Source organism: Lissotriton vulgaris, chromosome 1_2 (genome assembly GCF_964263255.1).
Source record: "Lissotriton vulgaris chromosome 1_2, aLisVul1.2, whole genome shotgun sequence".
Lineage (NCBI taxonomy): Eukaryota > Metazoa > Chordata > Amphibia > Caudata > Salamandridae > Lissotriton > Lissotriton vulgaris.
Genome location: NC_141686.1, coordinates 119264947 through 119287884, shown reverse-complemented (window position 1 = coordinate 119287884; position 22938 = coordinate 119264947). Strand labels below are relative to the sequence as shown.

Sequence of the window (22938 nt, the reverse complement as noted above, 5' to 3'; positions counted from 1 at the left end):
GTTCCGAAAGCTCCAGACAGGCTCAGCTCATGCTAGAGCACTATCTCACATAAAACCAGGAACTATGCCTTCAGGATTGTTAAGGCCTGCCACAGGAGTGACCTATAGGTGCATATGTGTTTATATATAAGGTTAGATATAGGAGTACTATATCTAAGCAAGGGGTGATTACACGACCTTACCCCAGCTGAGTGATCAGCCAGTTGTGTCAGTTTGGATGGCCAGCCAGGGGTGGCATAATACATGCTGCAGCTCCTGGTAGGCCTTGGATACACCTATGCCCTGGGTACCTATGGTACACTATACAGGGGCTCATAAGGTGACCCAATATCCAATTGGAGATGTACCTAAAGTACATGGAGTCCATTTTAGAGTGAAAGCAGATAGCCTGGGGCCCTGATTAGCAGGATCCCAGGCCAACTGAGTTAAAAACCAGCTAAACACTAGGCACAAAGTTGGGGTAACCCTATAGTCAGATATCCACCTTCCTACAGTAACCAATACTGTTGGACTCAATGGTACTGCATGCATAGTATCTATCATTTTTTGTGACTGGCCGGCCACCTGCCAATAAAGTCACTCAGGTTTAATACCTCAGTCATACCCACCTCTATGTTTAAATCAGCGATATCAGTATTAGCCAGCCCTACATCCTGTGGCTCAATACTAGTGTGATCTATGCCTTCCAGTACTACTGCTGGGGATTTGACTTTGCTAATAGCCCCTAAGATGACCTTTTATGCCCCATAGACGTACCCAAGGAGAGTCTCTTTTCCGTTAGTATTATTTCGTGTTGCAACACTGATTCGGCTCTAATCAAAAAAGCATCCAAATTACCAACCACACCACCCCAACCCTCAGCCCGGTTATTATCCTTTTAGCGGCCATTTAAAAGCAAAAAAAGTCAGCAGAAAAAATTATTTAAACTAAATGTCACTGACCAGGTCCTTAATTGTCCTCACAGCTCCGGGAACACAAATGTTAGGGGGGATAGCCCATCCCGGCCCCCTCCGGTCTGTGACCGGCGCAGACGGGCTCGCCCTTGGCCCGGCCTTCGCCCGGGGACATCCTGCGCTGCGGGAGGCTGCCACTGATTTTAAGCGCCTCCTGGCGCTGTGTACTGGCGTGGCAAACCGCGACGCTGGAGGATTCTGGGGATTGTAGTTCCCGTTTCAATCCCGACGCGGTAAAAACAACAATCCCTCGTTGGCTCTGACCAGCAGGGCAGGGCAGCAGTGAAAGTCCCCAAGAAGAGCAGCAAGGTGAGTATGCGTCCCGTGGTGCGGGAGGCCACCGCTGATTTTAGGCGCCTCCTGGCGCTGTGTACTGGCGTGACAAACCACGACGCTGGAGGATTCTGGGGAATGTAGTTCCTGTTTGAATCCCGGCGTGGTAAAAACAGCAATCCCTCGTTGGCTCCGACCAGCAGGGCAGGGGAGCAGTGACAGTCACCAAGAAGAGCAGCAAGGTGAGTAAGCCTAATCAAATTTGAAAAAATTCCTCTAACTATAGTAGCTGATAATGGACATACAGAAAATGTAATTATTTATCTCATAGACACTCCAACATTTGGGGTGATTCTTGGGGTTCCATAGTTGGAGCTGCATAACCCAAAAATCGATTAGGTTAAGCGCACCGTGACCTTGGATTCATCTTGCTGTCGGGTTCATTGCTATCAGGGGACCAAAGACCCGGTGATGCCTCTTTTTTGGGCTGCTTTGAATCAAGAACCCTCCTGTATCCTTGAAAAATATCAAGAGTATTCTGACATTTTTGATCCTATTAGAGCAACCAAATTATCACCACACAGAGTCTACGATTGCAGAATAGACCTAATTCCCGGAGCCACTCTACCTTGTATCAGGATTTACGCTCTGACAGAGACAGAAAATCAATACTTAAGATCATATCTGGACAAACTATTGGAAATAGGCTTCATTCGCCACTCCACTTCGCAAGTTTCTTTGCCACTTTTCTTTGTGACTAAGAAGTCTGGCGATTTGAGAGCATGCATCTATTATCGTCCTGTAAACAAAGCTGCAATCAAAAACAGGTACCCATTACCTTTGATTCCAGTTTAATTAAATCAAGTAAAAGGCTCAAGTATTTATACCAAGCTAGGTTTACGGGAAGCTTATCACCTTGTCCAGAATCAGCAGGGGGATGAGTGGAAAACGGCTTTCCATACTAAATATGGGTTATTTGAATATACTGTGATGCTTTTTGGTCTTTGCAACGTTCCAGCTGCCTTTCAGTATTTCATCAATGAAGTCTTGCATGACCTATCGGACATCTGTGTCATAGTATACATCGATTACATACTGATATATTCTAAAAACCCGGAAGAACACACACAACATGTTTGTTCCGTTTTACAAAGATTACTGGACAACTCTTTATTTGTCAAGCTAGAGAAATGTGTTTTTAACACCTCAAAGGTTGAGTTCCTTGGTTACTGGCTCTCTACCGAGGGCATAATCATGGACCCAAAAAAGGTGGAAGCAATCCTGAACTGGCCCACCTCAGGTATCAGTGAAAGACACGCAAAAAGTTTTGGGGTTTGCTAACTTCTATAGACGTTTTATCTCAAAGTTTTCTGAGATAGTAACACCAATCACGCAGTTACTAAAAAAGGGAAAAAAGATTCAATGGACCTCTGAAGCTGCTCAAGCTTTCGAGGAGCTTAAGAAGGCATTCACATCAGCCCCCATCTTAATTCATCCGGAATTAGATAGTCCATTCTTTGTCGAAGCAGATGACTCCCAAACAGCCGTGGGTGGTGTATTAATGCAAAAGGATTCTAAATCAGGGCATTTAGCCTTTTATTCACGAAAGTTATTACCAGCAGAACAGAAATATACCATTGCTGAACGTGAGCTACTAGCTATAAAGGCTGTTTTCCAAGAATGGAGACATCATTTATTGTGTGCTAAACACTTCATCACAATACTTTCTGATCACAAGAACTTACAATTCTTTTCTACAGTTAAAGCTCTCACCCCAAGACAGATGCACTGGTTACAAGTTTTTAGTAAATTTGATTTTCTAATTACTTATTGTCCTGGACCTAAACAACTCTTGTCTGATACTCGGCCCCGTTTGGTTTGCAATAAACACAATGATCAAGCCACAAAAACACAAAGCATAACCCCTACTGAAAAGATAATTGCAGTCACCCATTCAGATAAATTCTTCGAAAACACAAAAACTGAACTAAAAACTATGGATCAGAACCAGTGGCTATATCAGAAAAATCATACCATACGAGAAGGATTTTTCTTTCACAAAAATAAACTGTTTGTTCCTAGCAAGGAATTCCGTCTACAGGTGTTAGAATGGAATCATGATTCTGGTACTGCAGTCATCCAGAAATCAATAAGACCCTTGAGTTATGCCAAAGAAATTTCTGGTGGAACGGCATGAAAAATGATGTACAGCAATATATTAAAGCTTGTCCAGTATGTGAACGACAAAAATCTTTTCATTCATTGCCAATAGGTCTGTTACAACCAATGACTATTCCTCCTCTACCCTGGCACACAATCAGTCTAGATTTCATCACCGATCTGCCAGAATCTCATGGATTGACCACAATCTTGGTAGTGGTCGATCTTTTATCAAAAATGGGACATTTCATTCCATTAAGGAAATTACCGTCCGCAATCAAATTTAGTCACATATTTTTGAACAATGTAGTCAAGCTCCATGGCCTTCCAAGTAACATTATTTTGACCCCCAGTTCATTTCAAGATTTTGGAATCAACTAAGTCATCAGTTAGGAATAGAACTAGAGTTATCATCAACGTTTCACCCTCAGACTGATGGCCAAACCGAAAAAGTAAACCAATACCTGGAATAGAGTTTACATGTCTTACTACCACTCTATCAACACATTGGGATGAAGTATTACCTTTGGCAGAATTTTCATATAACAATAGTGTTCACGCAGCATTCTATTTTCTGACTGGTCTGCACCCACGATCTATCCCAGTCACGTTTCCATATACAGAGCAACCTATGCCGGCAGTTTCGGAAAGATTGATTTAGTTACAAAAATTCCAAGAACATGTTAAAAAGGTTTTGACCAGAAGCAAATCTATACTACTATTATAAAGAGAGAACACAAAACTTTAAGCCAGGTAAACTACAAAAGTAATGCACCAATCACTACACCCAATACACCATTTGAAAGGGGAGATGTGGCAGAAGGACATAGGCTATAGATATGTACACCATATACATTAAAAAATCAAAAACGCCAAAAGTGGTAAAGTAGTCCCTTGGGGGTGTGGCCGTGGCCGTGGGCGTCTCAAACAACAAATGTAGGCGTTTACAGGGCCGTGCCAAGTGCAAATAACTAACATAAGCCAAGCGACTTCACAACACACTTACATATGCACACATAGAGCGGAAATGCGATTCACTGAATTTAGAACTCACAATATGCAGACATAGAGCGGAAATGCATTTCTAACAAACATTTGCAAATCCAAACACATACAGCAGAAATGCGCTTTCAATTAATTTAAAGTCACACATACAGCGCGATAACACCAATATACAAAAACAGCAGAGGTGCGCGCTATAAGAAATATACACACATTTGTTGCAGTTACCCAGACAACATTGACGCCTTTGCATTAAAAACCGGGCGGGCCTTCCATCGACGAGGAGTGTCAAATGATGCCACACAGGGGGCAGGATTAATCGCATACTACACCAATCACAACACACTAAAGAAAACACACACACAATTTCGGCTAACCAAAATAAAGTCTTTAAGCATTGGCCATTGACCAACGACATCACAGGGGGGTAAACACGAACACAAAAAAAAGCCGACATTTCTTAACGGAGAAACCCAATCGACTGCGCATTCACAAGACTTTCCTCACATCTTGCGGACAAGATAAAACGCTTACAATAAGACATACGAATAACGAAAATAACATAACTGCCCATAATCACTCAAGCACTGCCAGGACTTTACCACACAATTGACAAAACGAAAGGGAAACTTATTTGAAGGGATACAAAAACGATCACACGGAAAGAACCTTCGAAAGAAAAAAAACATTAAACAGGTGACACAACACTTTCCTCACATCTTGCGGACAACATAAAATGCAGAAAACAATACATACAAATTAAAAAAATAACACAAGTGGGCCAAATCAGTTGAACAGGGCCAGGACTTGCACAGACATCTCTTATGCGGGGCGGGCGGGGGCCCTGAAGCAGCCTTTTGCTCCCGGACAACATCGGGACGGGCTGCTAGTCCAAGATAAAAATAATAGGTGACAAACACAGGTTACTGACACTACTATATAAGGTAGGAGACCTAGTCTGGTTGTCAACCAGAGATATTCATATAGAAGGGCCTAAAGAATTAAAACCAAGGTTTATTGGACCATTTCCAATAGAAAAAATTTTGAACCCAGTTTCCATTAGATTAGATTTACCCAGAGACTATGCTATTCCTCCAATTTTTCATGTGTCCCTTCTCAAACCACACAACCCATCTACATGACCTGATAAGTGATAACCCCCCTCCCCCCACCGGTTGTCATAGGAGATCCCTTGAATATGAAGTAAAACAGATAGTGGACTCAAAACGCATACAAGGACGTTTCTATTATTTAATTGATTGGAAAGGGTATGACGCATCTGAAAGATCTTGGGAACCCGCAAACGATGTTCATGCTCCAAGATTAGTCAAGGCCTTTCATGCTCTACACCCTGAGAAACCTTGCCCAGTGAGACGGCCTTTGGGGGGAGGAACTGTTAGGGGATCATCCTGATTGTCTGATAATAATTGACAGAACTAGGTATTTGTGCTTAATTGTTATGTCCTTGTACATTCTGCTGTGTTAGTTACTGTAGCCCATGTACATTCTGCTGCATTAGCTACTGTATGCCTTTGCTACTTGGAGGTAGCAGTGTTTGTTTGCACATGTGGGCAATCCTGCCCGTTCTACAGAATCCAGTATGGCTGCTGTTGAGTATACCAATGTTTACTGGCACACGTGGGCCCCATGATTACACTGGCAGAAAGTAAACGTGCAGAGCGCAGGACACATGGAAAGCTTGTGCGCTGTCAACTATAAAAACCCCTTCCGCCTTAAAACAGTGCTTCGCTTCGTCGCGTCTCCAGTGGGATCTCAGGACCTGTTTTCAAAGACCCAGCTGAAACTTACCTGAAATAAGAGCTGTCTCCGGACCTGCTCCTTTCCTGTTGTTTCCTTTGTGGATTCCCCGGCTTCCCCGATCCTCAAGTCTGTAATATCGCGATAAGTGACAGGCATGTCACGTCACGACGTTAGGGTCACATGACCCCAAAGTTAATAAAGAATTAGGGGCGTGCTCACGTCGGCCAGTTGGCGACGGAGACGATCCCCGGCAGTTACACAGCACAACTGGCTCCCGAGTATTATTTATAACATAGGCCCTCAAGCCCCACATTATCATGCCCCTGTCTCGAGAGTCGCGCAGAGCCCCGCGTGACACAACAACTGGCGACGAGGGTGGGCGTACCCTCGTGGTGTGGTGTGGCCGCCACGAGCGTGTCCTGGTGCTCGCGGTGCTCGTGCCCCATTAGTCGGTGCCCGGCGAGGCCCTGGCGCGGCGCCTGCTGCCTGTACCGATAGCGGAGGCTGTGTATTGCCTAAGAAGAGGTCTGGCGTGGCCAACAAGGTGAGCCTGCTGCGCCTGGGACCGCTCATCAATGGCACGGCCCCCCACAGTTGCTCGCGGCATCTCTGCTGTGCCCCGTGTGTTGCACAGACGGCCCAAGCAGCCCCGCCTCCTTGGGCCCGGCGTGTGGCCCATACCGAGCGGTCAGGAGGGACGCGCTGTGTGGCTGTTTCCCGCTCATTGCAGGCTGTAGTCTCGAGGGTGACCCGGGGAAGGCCGTAGTAGAGACCCCGCCCCTCAGGCCTGAAACACCCGCGACATCGGGAGGAAGGCCCCAACACACATGGCCGGAGGGGATTCATGAGGCGTTGTGCCCAGCCCAAGGGCACCCAGCAGGGACGGGAGCGTCTGTGACCCACAACAAAAGCAGGGGCAGAGGGAGACGCCCAGACCATTGGGGATCAGCACTAGAGAGGGACATTTAGTGCATTAACAGTAGGGACACACTGTCACGGCTTACAACCCCAGTACTGGTGTCATACATTGCCGCAGCAAGTCGGGAACTCTGCATACCTTCCTTGGTCATAGTTGGCTTTGGTATATCAGGCATACTGCCCATCGCTGTAGGAGAGTAGGGTCTGCTTTCCTATGGTCATCCCACTTTTTGCTTTTTGCTTCACTGGTTTTCGACTTAATGCGGCTGTGGACCTGCTAATCAGACCCACAGCCCAGCTGTGCTCTCTCTAAATTCAATACCATGTACTCTAGGTACATTATGAATTGGACATTGGGTCACCTTATGAGCCCCTGTACAGTGTACTATAGGTACCAAGGGAATAGGTGCATCCAAGGACTACCAGGGGTTGCAGCATGTATTATGCCACCCCTGGCTGGCGACTCACATTGACACAACTGGCTGATCACTCAGCTGGGGCATGGTTGTGTAATCACCCCTTGCTTAGGTGTAGTATCCCTATACCTACCTTTACATATAGACACATATATACCTATAAGTCACTCCTATGGCAGGCCTTAACAATCCTGGAGGCAGAGTGCTTGGTTTTATGTGAGATGAGGCTCTAGCATGAGCTGAGTTTGTCTGCAGTTTTCGGAACCATGTCCTTATAGCTGTTCTATGATACAGCCATACCATATACTCTTACGTGCATTATGAACCTCGTGGTTAAATGCTAACTCTGGTTTGGCTTTATCAAAACATGTCGTGTAAGGCGTCATACGCTTTGTAATACTACCCCCTCACCAGTTCTGGCGACGGGGGTAGCATTCCACCCTTCTAGAGGGAGAAGACATGTTGTTCCTACTAATCCCGGTTAAAGTTAACCAGAGCCTCAGCATCACAAAATGGATGCTGCTGCCACAGACACAAGACTGACCTCCTGCTGCTGGGAGTCCTTCCAGCGAGGGAGGCTTGGACAATAGGTTTCCTATCTTGGGAGGTGCTAGCACCACCCCAGACAGGCTATAGTGTATTGGGGCAGGGAGGGCTGAATGAAATGAGACACTAGCTGGGGCACACAAGGTGTCCCATGCATAGTCCAGTTCAAACCGGTGCTTGGGTACCCCAGCCCCAGCTCTGGTATAAAACTGGACAAAGGGAAAGGGTAGTAACCTTGTCCCACCCATAGGAGGGACCTAGCAGGAAATCCAGCCCCTAAATTTGGTATATAGCTAGGAGCTGAGTCCCAAGACTTTAGATTAATCCTGACAGAAACATGAAACAAAACTCTGGACCTTCGAGGTTCTACTTGAAGATAGAAGACTGAAGAATCTCCCTTGTGGTCAAGGAGTGATCACCCTGCACAAGCAGGCACCCTCAAGCGATCAACGGTTTGCTTTGTCGTCGCTCCCGCCGGAGCCTGAACACAGAGCCTGACAAGACCCGTACTTCCAGACTTCCTTCAGCCCGATCTACAGCCCCAGCAAAGCTGAGACCCGTGGAGGCAACGCAAGACGTGGGACCGGCCATCTTGGAAAGCCAGCAAATTGCTTTCCGTCAACTTCTGAGGCACCCTCGAAGTTGTGCATTGGGGATTGAGAAGCCCCAGCCCCGAGCACCATCTGCACCAAAGATCATTCCTCCAAACTCCTCGAGTGCTGCTTGGGGCCCTTTTGCATTTTCCTGCTTGGCACGTCTGTCCGGTCACTTGCCCATTGGCTAGTGGCCTCTGTGACGACGAACCTACAAATTTCCACCACTGGCCTGGTTGCTCCAGGCTGGCCCTTGCCGCTCTGAAAAGGAGAGGTCCATCAGATCTTCGATTCCTGAATGGGTTGCCTTACCCAAGGCTTGTTGACTCCAATCCGGAAGCCGGCAACCCCGACAGCGAGATCCTTTGTGGTACAGCCCGTGCCCAGCTCCTGGTTGTCGTCGACACTTCCTGGTCCACGTGGCGGCAGAGACAAGCTTCAAAACATCACCTGATTGCTTCGCAACATCGCCTGGTTTCTTCCTGGTCACTGGCTAGTGACCCAGACTCTGTACCCTCTACTTTAAGGTACTCTTCATCCTCGATCCCCCCTTGGATCCTACCGGACACTTCTCTCCTGGTCGCCTGCAGCATCTTTCTTCAAGGCTCCATAGGTTTCAGCGATGAAACCCGACACACTTTGACACCTATGCATCCGCTTCCTGTGGGTGAGGTAACGTGAATACTCAGGTGCTCCTGTGGGTATTAACTATCCTAGTGTCTAAGTTTCAAGTAGCTGTCTTCTAGTCCATCCGGAAGTGACCTAAAAGAACTAGTTTCCAATTCTTTAGTTCCCATTCTAACTCTTTGGTAACTTGCGTGTGTGTAAAGACACTGCACACGCCTCCCGTGGGCCTCCTACTTCCTATCCTTTGGTAGTACAGTGTATAGCGCTATATAAATCCAACAATACAATACAAATGGAGAAGTGTGGCTCACTGGTTAGAGGAGGCAGACCTGGACTCAGAGGTCAGCCAGGGACCAGGGTTCAATTCCCGTCTCGGCGGGGTCTTGAGTCCTAAAATGTCCACGGACTCGACAATTCTCGCTCTGGTGCCTACTCGATTCACGGGTTCACACTCTGCGACTCTGGGCAATAGCTTGCTTAATCTCCACAACGGCCCCTCGCGGCGGGATGCCTGGCTTTCACCTTGCGGATACCCTGCCGGGGTATCTCACAGGGGAATACCAGGACGGGTTCCCTAAGCAAGCGCCTTGATGCCTTCGGGTGATACGTGCGCTATATAAATCGCAATACATTTACATTTACATACAATACAATACAATACAGTGTAGCCCCAGCGATTCCCTAGGCCCTAGGCCTATCTTTTGTTTGTGACGTGGTTCTTATACCACTATTTTAGTATATGGTTTGACGTGCCCCTAGGGTGCTACTGTATATTGTGCAACTTATTGTAAGATAAGTAACTTGTTATGTGCTTGTGCCTCTGACCTCAAAAAGAGTTCAGAGGGGTTGTGTTAGAAATAAATACATATTTATTTTATATATAACCTGTGTGGTGTACTTTCATTTGGTATTAAAGGGGTTACATATGGTAAAACAGCTGGCTTCACATGCCCACTTGAGTTTAGCCTAAAACTGCTTTGTCCATGCTACCACTAGGATAGCTGGTCTATAAGGCTGACTTTACAACCATCACCATAAGGGTTGTTTGGACTGATACAGGGTGCCCACTAGAATAGTGGATATCACATGTCAGGCCAACTTCTCACAGTCGCTGCTAGCGGGTCAGGGCAGGAAGATATAATCTTCGGCAGCGCGTAAGGAAATGCAGGCACACGGGTGTGCCCCCACTCAAAATGTTGCAAATACCGCCAATAGAGCCCTTCATAGCAGAAGGGTCGCTGTCATCCCTTGCACCCAAATGGAAGGACTGGGTAGACCTCCTACAGATCTTCTTTGAAGTCACCAAAGTGCACAAAGTTCAAAAGAGGGCAATGCTGCTCCAGCTCAGAGGGAAAGACATACACAATATCGCCAAAACGATCGTGGAAGCGACGCCAAAAAACATCATTCCCTAATAAACGCTCTTAATGCTCACTTCGAACCCATGGCCAACCAGGACTAAGAAAGATTTATCTTTTGACAGGCCCGGCAACTTCTGGATGAATCCCTGGACCCCTTCCAAGCATGGTTATAAAACCTGGCCTCCACGTGTAGGTTCCTGGATGTAACAGAGGAAATAAGGGGTCAAATTATACAAGGTCATGCCTCAACGAAGCTGTGAGAACGAATTCTCGAGGAATCTGGCAAACCCTTGGCCGATATTTTGACTCTTGGACGCACCAAAGAGCTGTCTAAAGCTCGGCCGCCCACATGGAGGCGGCCCTCCAAGCACCCATAAAGACAGAACCGGTTAACGCAGTTACCACCAAGCCGGCGTAAAAATGGAACAAGAAAGGATCACGCAGTGCCCCGGCGGTGCCTGCCACCACCTGCGGATACTGTGGTGGACCACCACATCAGCCCGCCGACTGTCCCGCAAAAGGAAAAAGGTGCTCGAGCTGTGGGCGCTTTAATCACTTTGAAAAAGTGTGCCGAGCTCAGAAATATTGTAAGCCCTGACAAAGGGTCAACGCAGTACCGGAGGGTGACAAGTCACCGAGTGACATGGATGATGACAAGGAGGAAGAGAGGGTAGTGCATAAGGTGTACATGATTGGATCCGCCACCCGCAAAGCGCGACGCCTGCCCCATTGCAACATCCAGGTGGGAGATCAAGAAGTCACAGCAGTGATTGACACAGGGGCCACCATTTACATCATGGCGGCGGCCCTCCACCGCACGATGCGACCGACACCCCCGTTACAGCCCTCCACAATCGTGGTGTTCGCATACGGCCAGGACTCTCCCTTGAAAATCCTAGGACGCATCAAAACATCAGTGACACACGGTGACCGGAGAATCCACACTAACATATATGTCACTGAAGATGGCCAGGGCATGCTCTTAGGGTGTCGAGCCGCTGAAGATCTCGAAGTAGTATCCTTCACGTTCAGTGTGCATCAGGAATCCATACAGCATCTCCTGGAAGAATTCGCCGAAATGTTTGAAGGCATCAGAAAGTTCAAGGGGAAAGAAGTACATCTGCATATGGACCCCACTGTCCAAACAATCTCATTGGGACACCGCAGAATCGCCTTCCACTTGAGACCCCAAGCGGAGCAAGAACTAAAGAAACTGGAAGCCGCCGAGATAATCGAAAAGGTCACAGGCCCCACGCCGTGGGTTTCACCCATCGTAGTCACTCGCAAGCCCAAGCAGCCTGGAGCAGTACGCATCTGTGTCGACATGCGCCTCCCAAATGCCGCCATAAAACGCGAGCGCCACATTACCCCGACCATTGACGATCTTATTGGAGAGATGGCGGGAGCATGCTGGTTCTCCAAACTAGACCTATGGTCCGGTTATCACCAACTGGTGCTTGATGAGGCATCACGCATCATAACCACCTTTTCTACTCATGTGGGACTGCAACGCTACACCCGGCTAAGCTTTGGAGTATCCAGTACCGCAGAGGTTTTTCAGAATGTCATACAAGAGTTCATAGCAGATATTCCCGGACTCATCAATGTGAGTGATAACATAATGATCCACGCCAAGTCACTGCCTGAACACAATGCCTGTCTCACACTGGTATTGCAGAAGTTGCAAGATGCGGGTCTCACGCTGCATCGTGAGAAATGAAAGTTCTTAAGGACAAAGTTATAGTTCTTTGGCTACACTTTCTCCACCGAGGGCGTCAACCCGGATCCTGACAAGGTGCGAGACTTCAAAAGCGCCATCGCCCCTGCCAGTGTGACTGAAGTCCGCAGTTTTCTAGGAATGGTCAACTATTGCGGCAGATTCATCAAAGACCTAACAACTCTTACACTACCGCTAAGGGAGCTGACCAAGGACTCCGTCCCGTGGAAGTGGGGCCCAACTCAAGAGAAGGCCTTTGAGGACATCAAAAGTGCTCTGTCAGAAGAGACCACCTTAGTCTTCTTTGACCCGGAGAAAATGACCCAGATCACTGTGGATGCCGGCCCGGTGGGCCTAGGCGCTGTCCTGCTACAGAGATCACGACCAGAAGAGGACTGGGCTCCTGTGGCGTTCGCAAGCAGATCCCTCACCGTGACGGACAACTGTATTCTCAAATAGAGAAAGAGGCTATCGCCGTTCATTGGAGTTTTGCCATTTTCACTTATATGTCTATGGGAAACCGTTTGTGGTCACAACGGATCACAAGCCGCTCGTAGCCCTGTTCGCAGGGACGTCCACCAAGGCTCCGCCGCGAATTGAGAAATTGATGCTACAACTCCAAGACTATAACTGTCCATAGAGTATCAGCCGGGCTCTCGCAACCCGCTGACTATTTGTCACGACATCCGCTAGCAGCCACTGACAAGGAAATGAAGGACGCCGCGGACACGGAAGAGTATGTTAAATACATCACTGCCAGGTCATGTCCGATCCCTTTGTCAAAGCAAGATCTGTCAGAGGCAACTACTCAAGATGAATGTCTACAATGGGCCAAGAAAATTCTACAGCATGGCAACTAACATAAAGCCAAAGAGGACTGGAAAATCCTGACAGTCCCTGCTCAGAGAATTATGGAAAGATTACATCATGTAAAGGATAAACTCACAGAAGACCCGACTGGATGCTTGCTGGGAGGGCATCGCCTGGTCATACCCACGGCACTCACAGAGAGATGTGCACAACTAGCCCATGTGGGCCATCAAGGTATGGTCAAGACTAAATCACGGCTTCGCACCAAGGTGTGGTTTCCGCTCATGGACGAACTGGTTGAGAGCATGGTGTGTTCATGCCCCGCATGCCAAGTCACTGGGTATTTGCCTCACCCTGCCTCGTCATAACTGAACCTCGTCCGCAAGCCCCCTGGTCCTGTGTGAGTATGGATTTTGACAGCCCCCCGGATGGCCGGCATACTTTGGTAGCAGTTGATGATTATTCCAAATATCCTGAAGTGGAGATCGTTGGGACTCCCAGTGCCGCTGAAGTCATACCCAAAATAGAAAAGATCATGGCCACCCACGGTCTGATGAAAGAGCTCCGCACAGACAACGGACCACCGTTTCAAGGGCAAGAACTGTCGGAATACCTCACTGCCCTGGGGGTTCAGCATAGTTGAATCATGCCCTGTTGGCCTCAAGCTAACGGTGAGGCGGAGCGATTTATGAGGACTCTTAATAAGGTCATTCGAATTGCCCATGACAAAAGACAATCCATTGAATGGGCCATCTTCACATTCCTTCGGAGCTACAGGCAGACGCCTCACACCACCACTGGGGTGGCTCCTGCTCACTTACTTATGGGTCGGGTCGTCACTGATTCCATACCCCATCACCACCAGTGGCAGCCCCAGGTCCCGGAGGACCTGTGTATTGACACTAGTCATCATCGCCATGCCAAGGCCAGTCGAATTCAAGAAGGTGACTTTGTTCTACTGAGAAATCGAGGTCATGCAGGCAAATTCCAACTCCCATATGAGAAGTCGCCATGGACAGTGGTGAACATTAAAGGAACCAGAATCATTGCTACCCGAGGACGAGAGACTGTGACCCGCAATGTCTCTCACTTTAACCGGTTTCATGTCAAAGCACTGGCTCCTGGTACAGCGGCTGCTACACTCTCCGGACCAGAACTGGGTGATCATGAGGCCATAGTCCCTGCTACTGTGGATGGCGCCAGCGAGAATGCTTACCTGGGTGATTCCTGGGTCCTCCTCCGCTGGAAGCGTCTCCTGAGGTAGCTGGGTCTCCATCATCTGGTTGAGGTCTGTCGCAGTATCACTTGCGAAGAAATCCTGTACCCTCATCACGACTGCGGGACTATATCACGTAAGACTGTTCCATGCACACTTTAATGTCTGCTAAATACCTGTGTCTTGAGAGTGTATAAAAGTTACAGCTGGACTATAACAAGTATATTGCATTCAGTCTATGTTGATGACAATATGTTTAATGTTGTTTTAAACTTTGTTGGGAAGGAATGTAATATCACGATAAGTGACAGGCATGTCACGTCACGACGTTAGGGTCACATGACCCCCAAGTTAATAAAGAATTAGGGGCGTCCTCATGTCAGCCAGTTGGAGATGGAGACGATCCCCGGCAGTTACACAGCACAACTGGCTCCTGAGTATTATTTATAACATAGGCCCTCAAGCCCCACATTATCACGCCCTTGTCTCGAGAGTCGCGCGGAGCACCGCGCGACACAACAAAGTCCTTCAGGAGGTTTGGTCATCTACTTCCTGAGTCTTCAGCTCTGCTTAGAGCATTCCTTTAATCCTGCAGCAAAGAAAGAAAGAAACACTAGAGAGTTTACTCCAAGCCTCGCACCGGGTAAATAACACAAATGACAAAATCTGATCGTAAAATTCCGGTGAGCTCATTTTGACATTTTTTGATTTAAAAGTTAAAGACTACATCGCGCTACATTGGGCTCAGAAGAAAAGTCTCTGGAACATTAGTAAAAGGACTCTACGAAGTAAGAGACAGTTTATTTGCGCTACCAAGTAAAGTAATACAACATTAGAGTGGAATTATTTTAGCGCTCTGATTACTGCATGTTTGAGAATCTGAAGTCGATTCTACAAATAACTGAAGTTAAAGGGGAAGATTATGGATGTGCATTGATGAAGGTAACTATTAATATTCATTGATGTAGATTTAGAAAGTCCTGAAAGACAAGGAGATTTAAGGTGCATTTGAAGCACATTTTGTTCTGTGTTTTGTTTTCTTTATTTATAATTTCAGACCCCCTTCTGAACAAGTCATCCCTGAGAGTCAAAGGTGTGATTTAATACTGAATAACCATTGCTAACACGACTAACCTTCTAACGTCACGCACACATATATATGTATATTGTTGATGCAATTGCTAATAGGTCTCTCTGTGTTAATAAATGATCTCATGACGATACGAAAGAAAGTGTCTAATGAAGTGTGCGTGCGCATGGGCTCTTCTAGAGTAGGTAGGCAGTCACCTACGTTAATTTTTGATGTCTTAAAGAGCAGTTACGATTCTATTTTCTTATTCTGTTGTTCTTATTCATAGACAATTAAGAAAAAGCTCAGAGTCACTTCCAGTTGAGAAACGACTACACAACTTCCTGAGAAGACGGAGTCCAGTGTTTTTTCTTGTTTCTCATTCCAATTCCCCTTTCCCCCAGGGATCAATTCGATCGACAAGAGTTATATTTTTGCCGGTTTGGTTGATTCAGGGAGGATTTTGGAACACGCAGCATCAAGAAGGAAACAACCGGAAAACTAGGAGGCTCTGGTGAGTGAAATTGTGACAGTGGTAGTATTGGGGGTGGTGGTCTTGGTGGTTGTGGTATTGGGGGTGGTATTGGTGGTGGTGGTTGTATTAGTGGTGGTATTGGTATTGGTGGTGATGGTATTGGTGGTATTAGTGGTGGTGGTATGGGTATTGGTGGTTGTAATAGTGGTGGTATTGGTATTGGTGGTGATGGTGGTGTTGGTGGTGGTATTGGTGGTGGTGGTAGTGGTGGTGGTGGTGGTATTGGTGGTGGTATTGGTGTCGGTATTGGTGGCGGTAGTGGTATTGGTGGTAGTGGTATAGGTGGTGGTGGTATTGGTGGTGGTTGTATTGGTGGTGGTATTGGTTGTGTTGGTGGTATTAGTGGTGGTATTGGAGGTGCTATTGGTGGTGATGGTGGTATTGGTCGAGGTATTGGTATTGGTACTAGTGGTGGTAGAATTGGTGGTTGTGGTATTGGTGGTTGTGGTATTGGTGGTGGTGGTATTGGTGGCGGTAGTGGTATTGGTGGTAGTGGTATAGGTGGTGGTGGTATTGGTGATGGTTGTATTGGTGGTGGTATTGGTTGGGCTGGTGGTATTAGTGGTGGTATTGGAGGTTCTATTGGTGGTGATGGTGGTATTGGTGGTGATATTGGTTGTGGTGGTGTTGGTGGTGGTATTGGTTGTATTAGTGATGTATGGGTGGTGGTGGTATTGGTGATGTATTGGTGTTGGTGGGATCAATATTGGTGGTTGTGATAATGATGGTATTGTATTGGTGGTGGTGGTGGTATTGGATTGGTGGTGGTGGTATTGGTGGTGGTGGTATTGGTGGTATTTGTGGTGGTGGTATTGTTGGTGGTGATATGGGTGGTAGTGATATTGGTGGTGGTGGTGGGTGGTGGTATTGATGGTATTGGTGGTATTAGTGGTGTTGGTGGTGGTAGGGTGTTGGTATTGGGAGTGGTGGTACTGGTGGTATTGGTGTTGGTGGTATTGGTGGTGGTGGTATTGGTTGTGGTTGTGGGATATTGGTGGTGGTATTGGCAATAGCGGTGGTATTGCTGGTGGTGGTATTGGTGGTGTTGGTGGTGTTGGTATTGATGGTGGTATTGGTGGTATTGGTAGTGGTGGTATTGCTGATATGGGTGGTGGTTTGGGTGGTGGTGATATTGGTGATGGTATTGGTGTTAGTAATGGTGGAGGTGGTATTGGTGGTGGTACTGGTAGGGGGGTGGTATTGCTGGTTGTGGGTGTGGTGGTGTTGGTGGTGATATTGGTGGTGGTGGTAATGGTGTTTGTGGTGGTATTGGTGGTGGTGGTATTGTTGGGGTGGATGGTGGTACTGGTCGGCGGTGGGGGTATTGGTGATGGTGAAGTGGCGGTATTGATATGGGTTGTATTGGTGTTGGTATTGATGGCGGTTGTATTGATGGCGGTATTGGTGGTGGTGGAGGGGGTGGTATTGATGGTACTGGTGTATTGTTTGTGGTAGTGGTGGTGGTATTAGTGGGGGTATTGTTGGTGGTGGTGGTATTGGTGGTGTTGGTGGTGGTACTGGTGGGGGTGGGGGTATTGGTGGTGGTGGAAGTGGTGGTATTTGTGGCGGTGGTATTGGTTTTGGTGGTATTGGTGGTGGTTTTGGTGGTGGTGATGGTGGTATTGGTGGTGGGTGTGGGAAATTGGTGGTGGTATTGGTGTTGGCAATGGTAGTGTTGGTGGTGGTATTGGTGGTGTAGGTAATGGTGGTGGTATTGGTGGTATTAATGGTGGTGTTGGTATGTGTGGTGGTGTTGGTGGTGGGGGTATTGGTGGCAGTTGTATTGATGGTGGTATTGGTGGTGAAGGAGGGGGTGGTATTGATGGTGGTGGTGGTATTGGTGGTGGTGATATTGGTGGTGGTATTGGTGGTGGTGGTGGTATTGGTGGTGTTGGTGGTGGTACTGGTGGCAGGGGTGGTATTGGTGGTGATGAATGTGGTGGTATTGGTGGTGGTGGTTTTGATGGTGTTTGTGGGATATTGGTGGTGGTATTGGTATTGGCATTGGCGGTGGTATTGGTGGTGGTGGTATTGGTGATGGTGGTGCTAGGGTGGTATTGGTGGTGGTGTTCGTGGTGGTGGTGGTATTAATGGTGGTGGTGGTATTGGTGGTAGTATTGTTGGTGGTTGTGGTATTGGCGGTGTTGGTAGTGGCACTGGTGGAGGAGGTGGCATTGGTGGTGGTGGTATTGGTGGTGGTATTGGTGGTATAGGTGGTGGTGTTGGTGGTATTGGTGGTGATTGTGGGATACTGGTGGTAGTATTGGCACTGGTATTGGTGGTGGTAGAGGCATTGTTGGTGGTGGTGGTGATATTGGTGATATGGGTGGTGGTGTAGGTGGGGGTGGAATTGGTGGTGGTACTGGTGGGTGAGTGGTATTGGTGGGGATGGAGGTGGTGGTATTGGTGGTAGTGGTTTTGGTGGTGTTTGTGGGATACTGGTGGCAGTATTGGCATTGGTGGTAGTATTGGTGGTGGTGATATTAGTGGTGTTAGTATTGGTGATGGTATTGGTGTTATTGGTGGTGGTGGTGCTATGGTTGGTGGCGTTTGTGGTGGTGGTATTGGTGGTGGTGGAGGGGGTGGTATTGATGGTGGTGGTGGTGGTATTGGTGGTGCTATTGGTGTTGGTGGTGGTATTGGTGGTGGTATTGGTGTTGGTGGTGGTATTGGTGGTGGTTGTGGGATATTGGTGGTGCTATTGGTATTGGCGGTGATATTGCTGGTGGTGGTATTGGCGGTGTTGATATTGGTCGTGGTATTGGTATTGGTGGTGGTGTATAGGTGGTGGTGATATTGGTGGTGGTGGTGGTATTGGTGGTGGTGGTGGTATTGGTGGTGTTAGTGGTGGTACTGGTGGGGGTGGTGGTATTGGTGGTCATGAGGGTGGTGGTATTGGTGGTGATGGTATTGTTGGTGGTATTGGTGGTGGTATTGGTGGTGTTGGTGGTATTGGTGGTGCTGGTGGTGGTACTGGTGGGTGTAGGGGTATTGGTGGTAGTGGAAATTCAAGTGGTGGTATTGGTGGTGGTGGTATTGGTGGTGGTAGTATTGGTGGTGGCTTGGGTGGTGGTGGTGGTATTGGTGGTGGTTGTGGGATATTGGTGGTGGTATTGGCAGTGGTAGTGTTGGTGGTGGTGGTGGTGGTATTGGTGGTGTTGGTAATGGTGGTGGTATTGGTGGTATTAATGGTGGTGTTGGTATGGGTGGTGGTGTTGGTGGTGGTGGTATTGGTGGCGGTTGTATTAATGGTGGTGTTGGTGGCGGTGGAGGGGGTGGTATTGATGGTGGTGGTGGTATTGGTGGTGGCGGTATTGATGGTGGTATTGTTGGTGGTGGTATTGGTGGTGTTGGTGGTGGTACTGTTCGGGGTAGTGGTATTGGTAGTGATGGAGATGGTAGTATTGGTGGTGGTGGTATAGGCTGTAGTATTGGTGGTGTTTGTGGGATATTGGTGGTTGTATTGGCTTTGGCGGTGGTATTGGTGGTGGTGGTATTGGTGAAGGTATTGTGTGGTATTGGTGGTGGTGTGCTATGGTGGTATGGGTGGTGGTCTTGGTGGTGGTGGTATTGGTGGTGGTAGAGGGGGTGGTATTACTGGTGGTATTGGTGGTGGTATTGGTGCTGGTGGTATTGATGGTGGTATTGTTGGTGGTGGTGGTATTGGCACTGTTGGTGGTGGCACTGGTGGAGCTGGTTGTATTGGTGGTGGTGGAGGGGGGGTGGTATTGGTGATGTTGGTATTGGTGATGGTATTTGTTGTATTGGTGGTGGTGGTGCTATGGTGGTATGGGTGGTGGTGTTGGTGGTGGTGGTATTGGTGGTGGTGGAGCGGTGTATTAATGGTGGTGGTGGTATTGGTGGTGGTATTGGTGTTGGTGGTAGTGGTGGTGGTGGTATTGGTGGTTGTTATGGGATACTGGTGGTGGTATTGACACTGGTATTGGTGGTGGCGGAGGTATTGGTGGCGGTAGTGGTATTGGTGGTAGTGGTATAGGTGATGGTGGTAATGGTGGTGATTGTATTGGTGGTGGTATTGGTTTTGTTGTTGGTATTAGTGCTGGTATTGGAGGTGCTATTGGTGGTGATGGTGGTATTGGTGGTGATATTGGTTGTGGTGGTGTTGGTGGTGCTATTGATTGTATTAGTGATGTATTGGTGGTGGTGGTATTGGTGATGTATTGGTGTTGGTGGTATCAATATTGGTGGTTGTGATAATGATGGTATTGTATTGGTGGTGGTGGTGGTATTGGATTGGGGATGGTGGTATTCGTGGTGGTATTGCTGGTATTTGTGGTGGTGGTATTGCTGGTGGTATTGGTGGTGTTGGTGGTGGTGTGGTATTGGTGGTGGTGGAAGGGGTGGTGGTTGTGGGATATTGGTGGTGGTATTGTCATTGGCGGTGGTATTGGTGGTGATGTCGGTGGTGTCAGTGTTGGTATTGGTTGTGGTGGTATGGTGGTATGGGTGGTGATGTTGGTGGTGGTGGTATTGGTGGCGGTTGTATTGATGGTGGTATTGGTGGTGGTGAAGGGGGTGGTATTGATGGTAGTGGTGTATTGGTGGTGGTATTGGTGGTTGTGGTATTGGTGGTGGTATTGGTGGTGGTATTGTTGGTGGTGGTGGTATTATTTTCTTGGTGTTGGTGGTGGTACTGGTGGGGTGGTTGTATTGGTGGCTATGGAGGTGGTGGTATTGGTGGTGGTGGTATTGTTGGTGTTTATGGGATATTGGTGGTGATATTGGCATTGGTGGTGGTGTTGGTGGTAGTGATATTGGTGGTGTTGGTATTGGTGATAGTTTTGTTGGTGGTGGTGCTATGGTGGTATGGGTGTTGGTGTTGGTGGTTGTGGTATTGGTGGTGGTGTAGGGGGAGGTATTGATGCTGGTGGTATTGGTAGTGTTTGTGGGACATTGGTGTTGATATTGGTATTGGCGGTGATAGTGCTGGTGGTGGTATGGGTGGTATTGATATTGGTGGTGGTATTGGTATTGGTGGTGGTGGTATTGCTGGTATGGGTGTTGGTGTTGGTGGGGGTGGTATTGGTGGTGGTGTATTTGTGGTGGTGATATTGGTGGTGGTGGGGTTATTGGTGGGGGTGGTGGTATTGGTTTTGGTGGTATTGTTGGTGGTATTGGTGGTATTGGTGGTGGTGGTGGGGGTATTGGTGGTGTTGGTGGTGGTAGTGGTGGGGGTATTGGTGGTGGTGGAAGTGGTGGTATTAGTGGTGGTGTTATTGGCGGTATTGGTGGTGCTTTTGGTGGTGGTATTGGTAGTGATTATGGGATATTGGTGGTGGTATTAGTGTTGGCCGTGGTAGTGTTGGTGGTGGTGGTGGTATTGGTGGTATTAATGGTGGTGTTGGTATGAGTGGTGGTGTTGGTGGTATTGGTGGTGGTTGTATTGATGGTGGTATTGGTGGTGGTAGAGGGGGTGGTATTGATGGTGGTGGTGGTGTTGGTGGTGGTGATATTGGTGGTGGTATTGTTGGTGGTTGTGGTATTGGTGGTGTTGGTGGTGCTACTGGTGGGGGTGGTGGTATTGGTGGTGATGGAGGTGGTGGTATTGGTGGTGGTGGTATTGTTGGTAGTATTGGTGGTGGTGGTTTTGATGGTGTTTGTGGGATATTGGTGGTGCTATTGGCATTGGCGGTGGTATTGGTGGTGGTGGTATTGGTGATGTTGGTATTGGTGATGGCATTGGTGGTATTGATGGTGGTGGTGCTGTGTTGGTATGGCTGGTGGTGTTGGTGGTGGTGGAGGGGGTGGTATTAATGGTGGTGGTGGTGGTATTGTTGGTGGTGGTGGTATTGGCGGTGTTGTTGGTGGCACTGGTGGAGGTGGTAGTATTGGTGGTGGTGGTATTGGTGGTATAGGTGGTGGTGTTAGTAGTATTGGTGGTGGTATTGGTGGTGGTTGTGGGATACTGGTGGTGGTATTGGCACTGGTATGGGTGGTGATGGAGGTATTGGTAGTGATATTGGTGATATGGGTGGTGGTGTTGGTGGGGTTGGTATTGGTGGTGTTAGTGGTGGTACTGGTGGGGTGGTGGTATTGGTGGTGATGGAGGTGGTGGTATTGGTGGTGGTGGTATTGGTGATGGTATTGGTAGGGGTGCTATGGTGGTATGGGTGGTGTTGGTGGCGGTGGTGGTGGTGGTGGTATTGGTGGTGGTGGAGGGGGTGGTATTGATGGTGGTGGTGTTATTGGTGTTGTTGGTATTGGTGGTGGTTGTGGGATATTGGTGGTGCTATTGGTATTGGTGGTGATATTGCTGGTGGTGGTATTGGTGGTGTTTATATTGGTGGTGGTATTGGTATTGGTTGCTGTGGTGTTGCTGGTATGGGTGGTTGTGTTGGTTGATGGTTGTATTGGTGGTGGTGTATGGGTGGTGGTGATATTGGTGGTGTGGTATTGGTGGCAGTGGTATTGGTATTGGTGGTGGTAATGGTGGTGGTGGTGGTATTGGTGGTGTTGGTGGTGGTACTGGTGGGGGTGGTGGTATTGGTGGTGTTGATATTGGTGGTGGTATTGGTATTGGTTGATGTGGTATTGCTGGTATGGGTGTTGGTGTTGGTTGATGGTGGTATTGGTGGTGGCGTATGGGTGGTGGTGATATTGGTGGTGTGGTATTGGTGGCGCTGGTATTGGTATTGGTGGTGGTAATGGTGGTGGTATTGGTGGTGGTACTGGTGGGGGTGGTGGTATTGGTAGTGTTGGTGGTGGTGTTATTGGTGGTGGTGGTATTGGTGGTTTTGGTATTGTTGGTGGTATTGGTGTTGGTGCTATTGGTGGTGGTATTGATGGTGTTGGTGGTATAGGTGGTGCTGGTGGTGGTACTGGTGGGGGTGGGGGTATTGGTGGTGGTGGAAGTGGTGGTATTGGTGTTGGTGGTATTGTTGGTGGTTTTGGTGGTGGTGGTGGTATTGGTGGTGGTTGTGGGATATTGGTGCTGGTATTGGTGTTGGCAGTAGTAGTGTT

The 22938-nt window shown here is 48.1% G+C and overlaps 1 protein-coding gene across 1 annotated transcript in view; it reads left to right on the top strand.

The window, feature by feature from the left end:
• Positions 1 to 22938, top strand: part of LOC147734664 (uncharacterized) — a 5992067-nt gene that overhangs the window by 5193798 nt on the left and 775331 nt on the right. The window contains exons 35-36 of the mRNA XM_086952471.1: positions 11214 to 12279; positions 12382 to 12675. Coding sequence (XP_086808597.1) covers positions 11214 to 12279; positions 12382 to 12675 — 1360 coding nt within the window. The remainder of the gene's footprint in view (positions 1 to 11213; positions 12280 to 12381; positions 12676 to 22938) is intronic.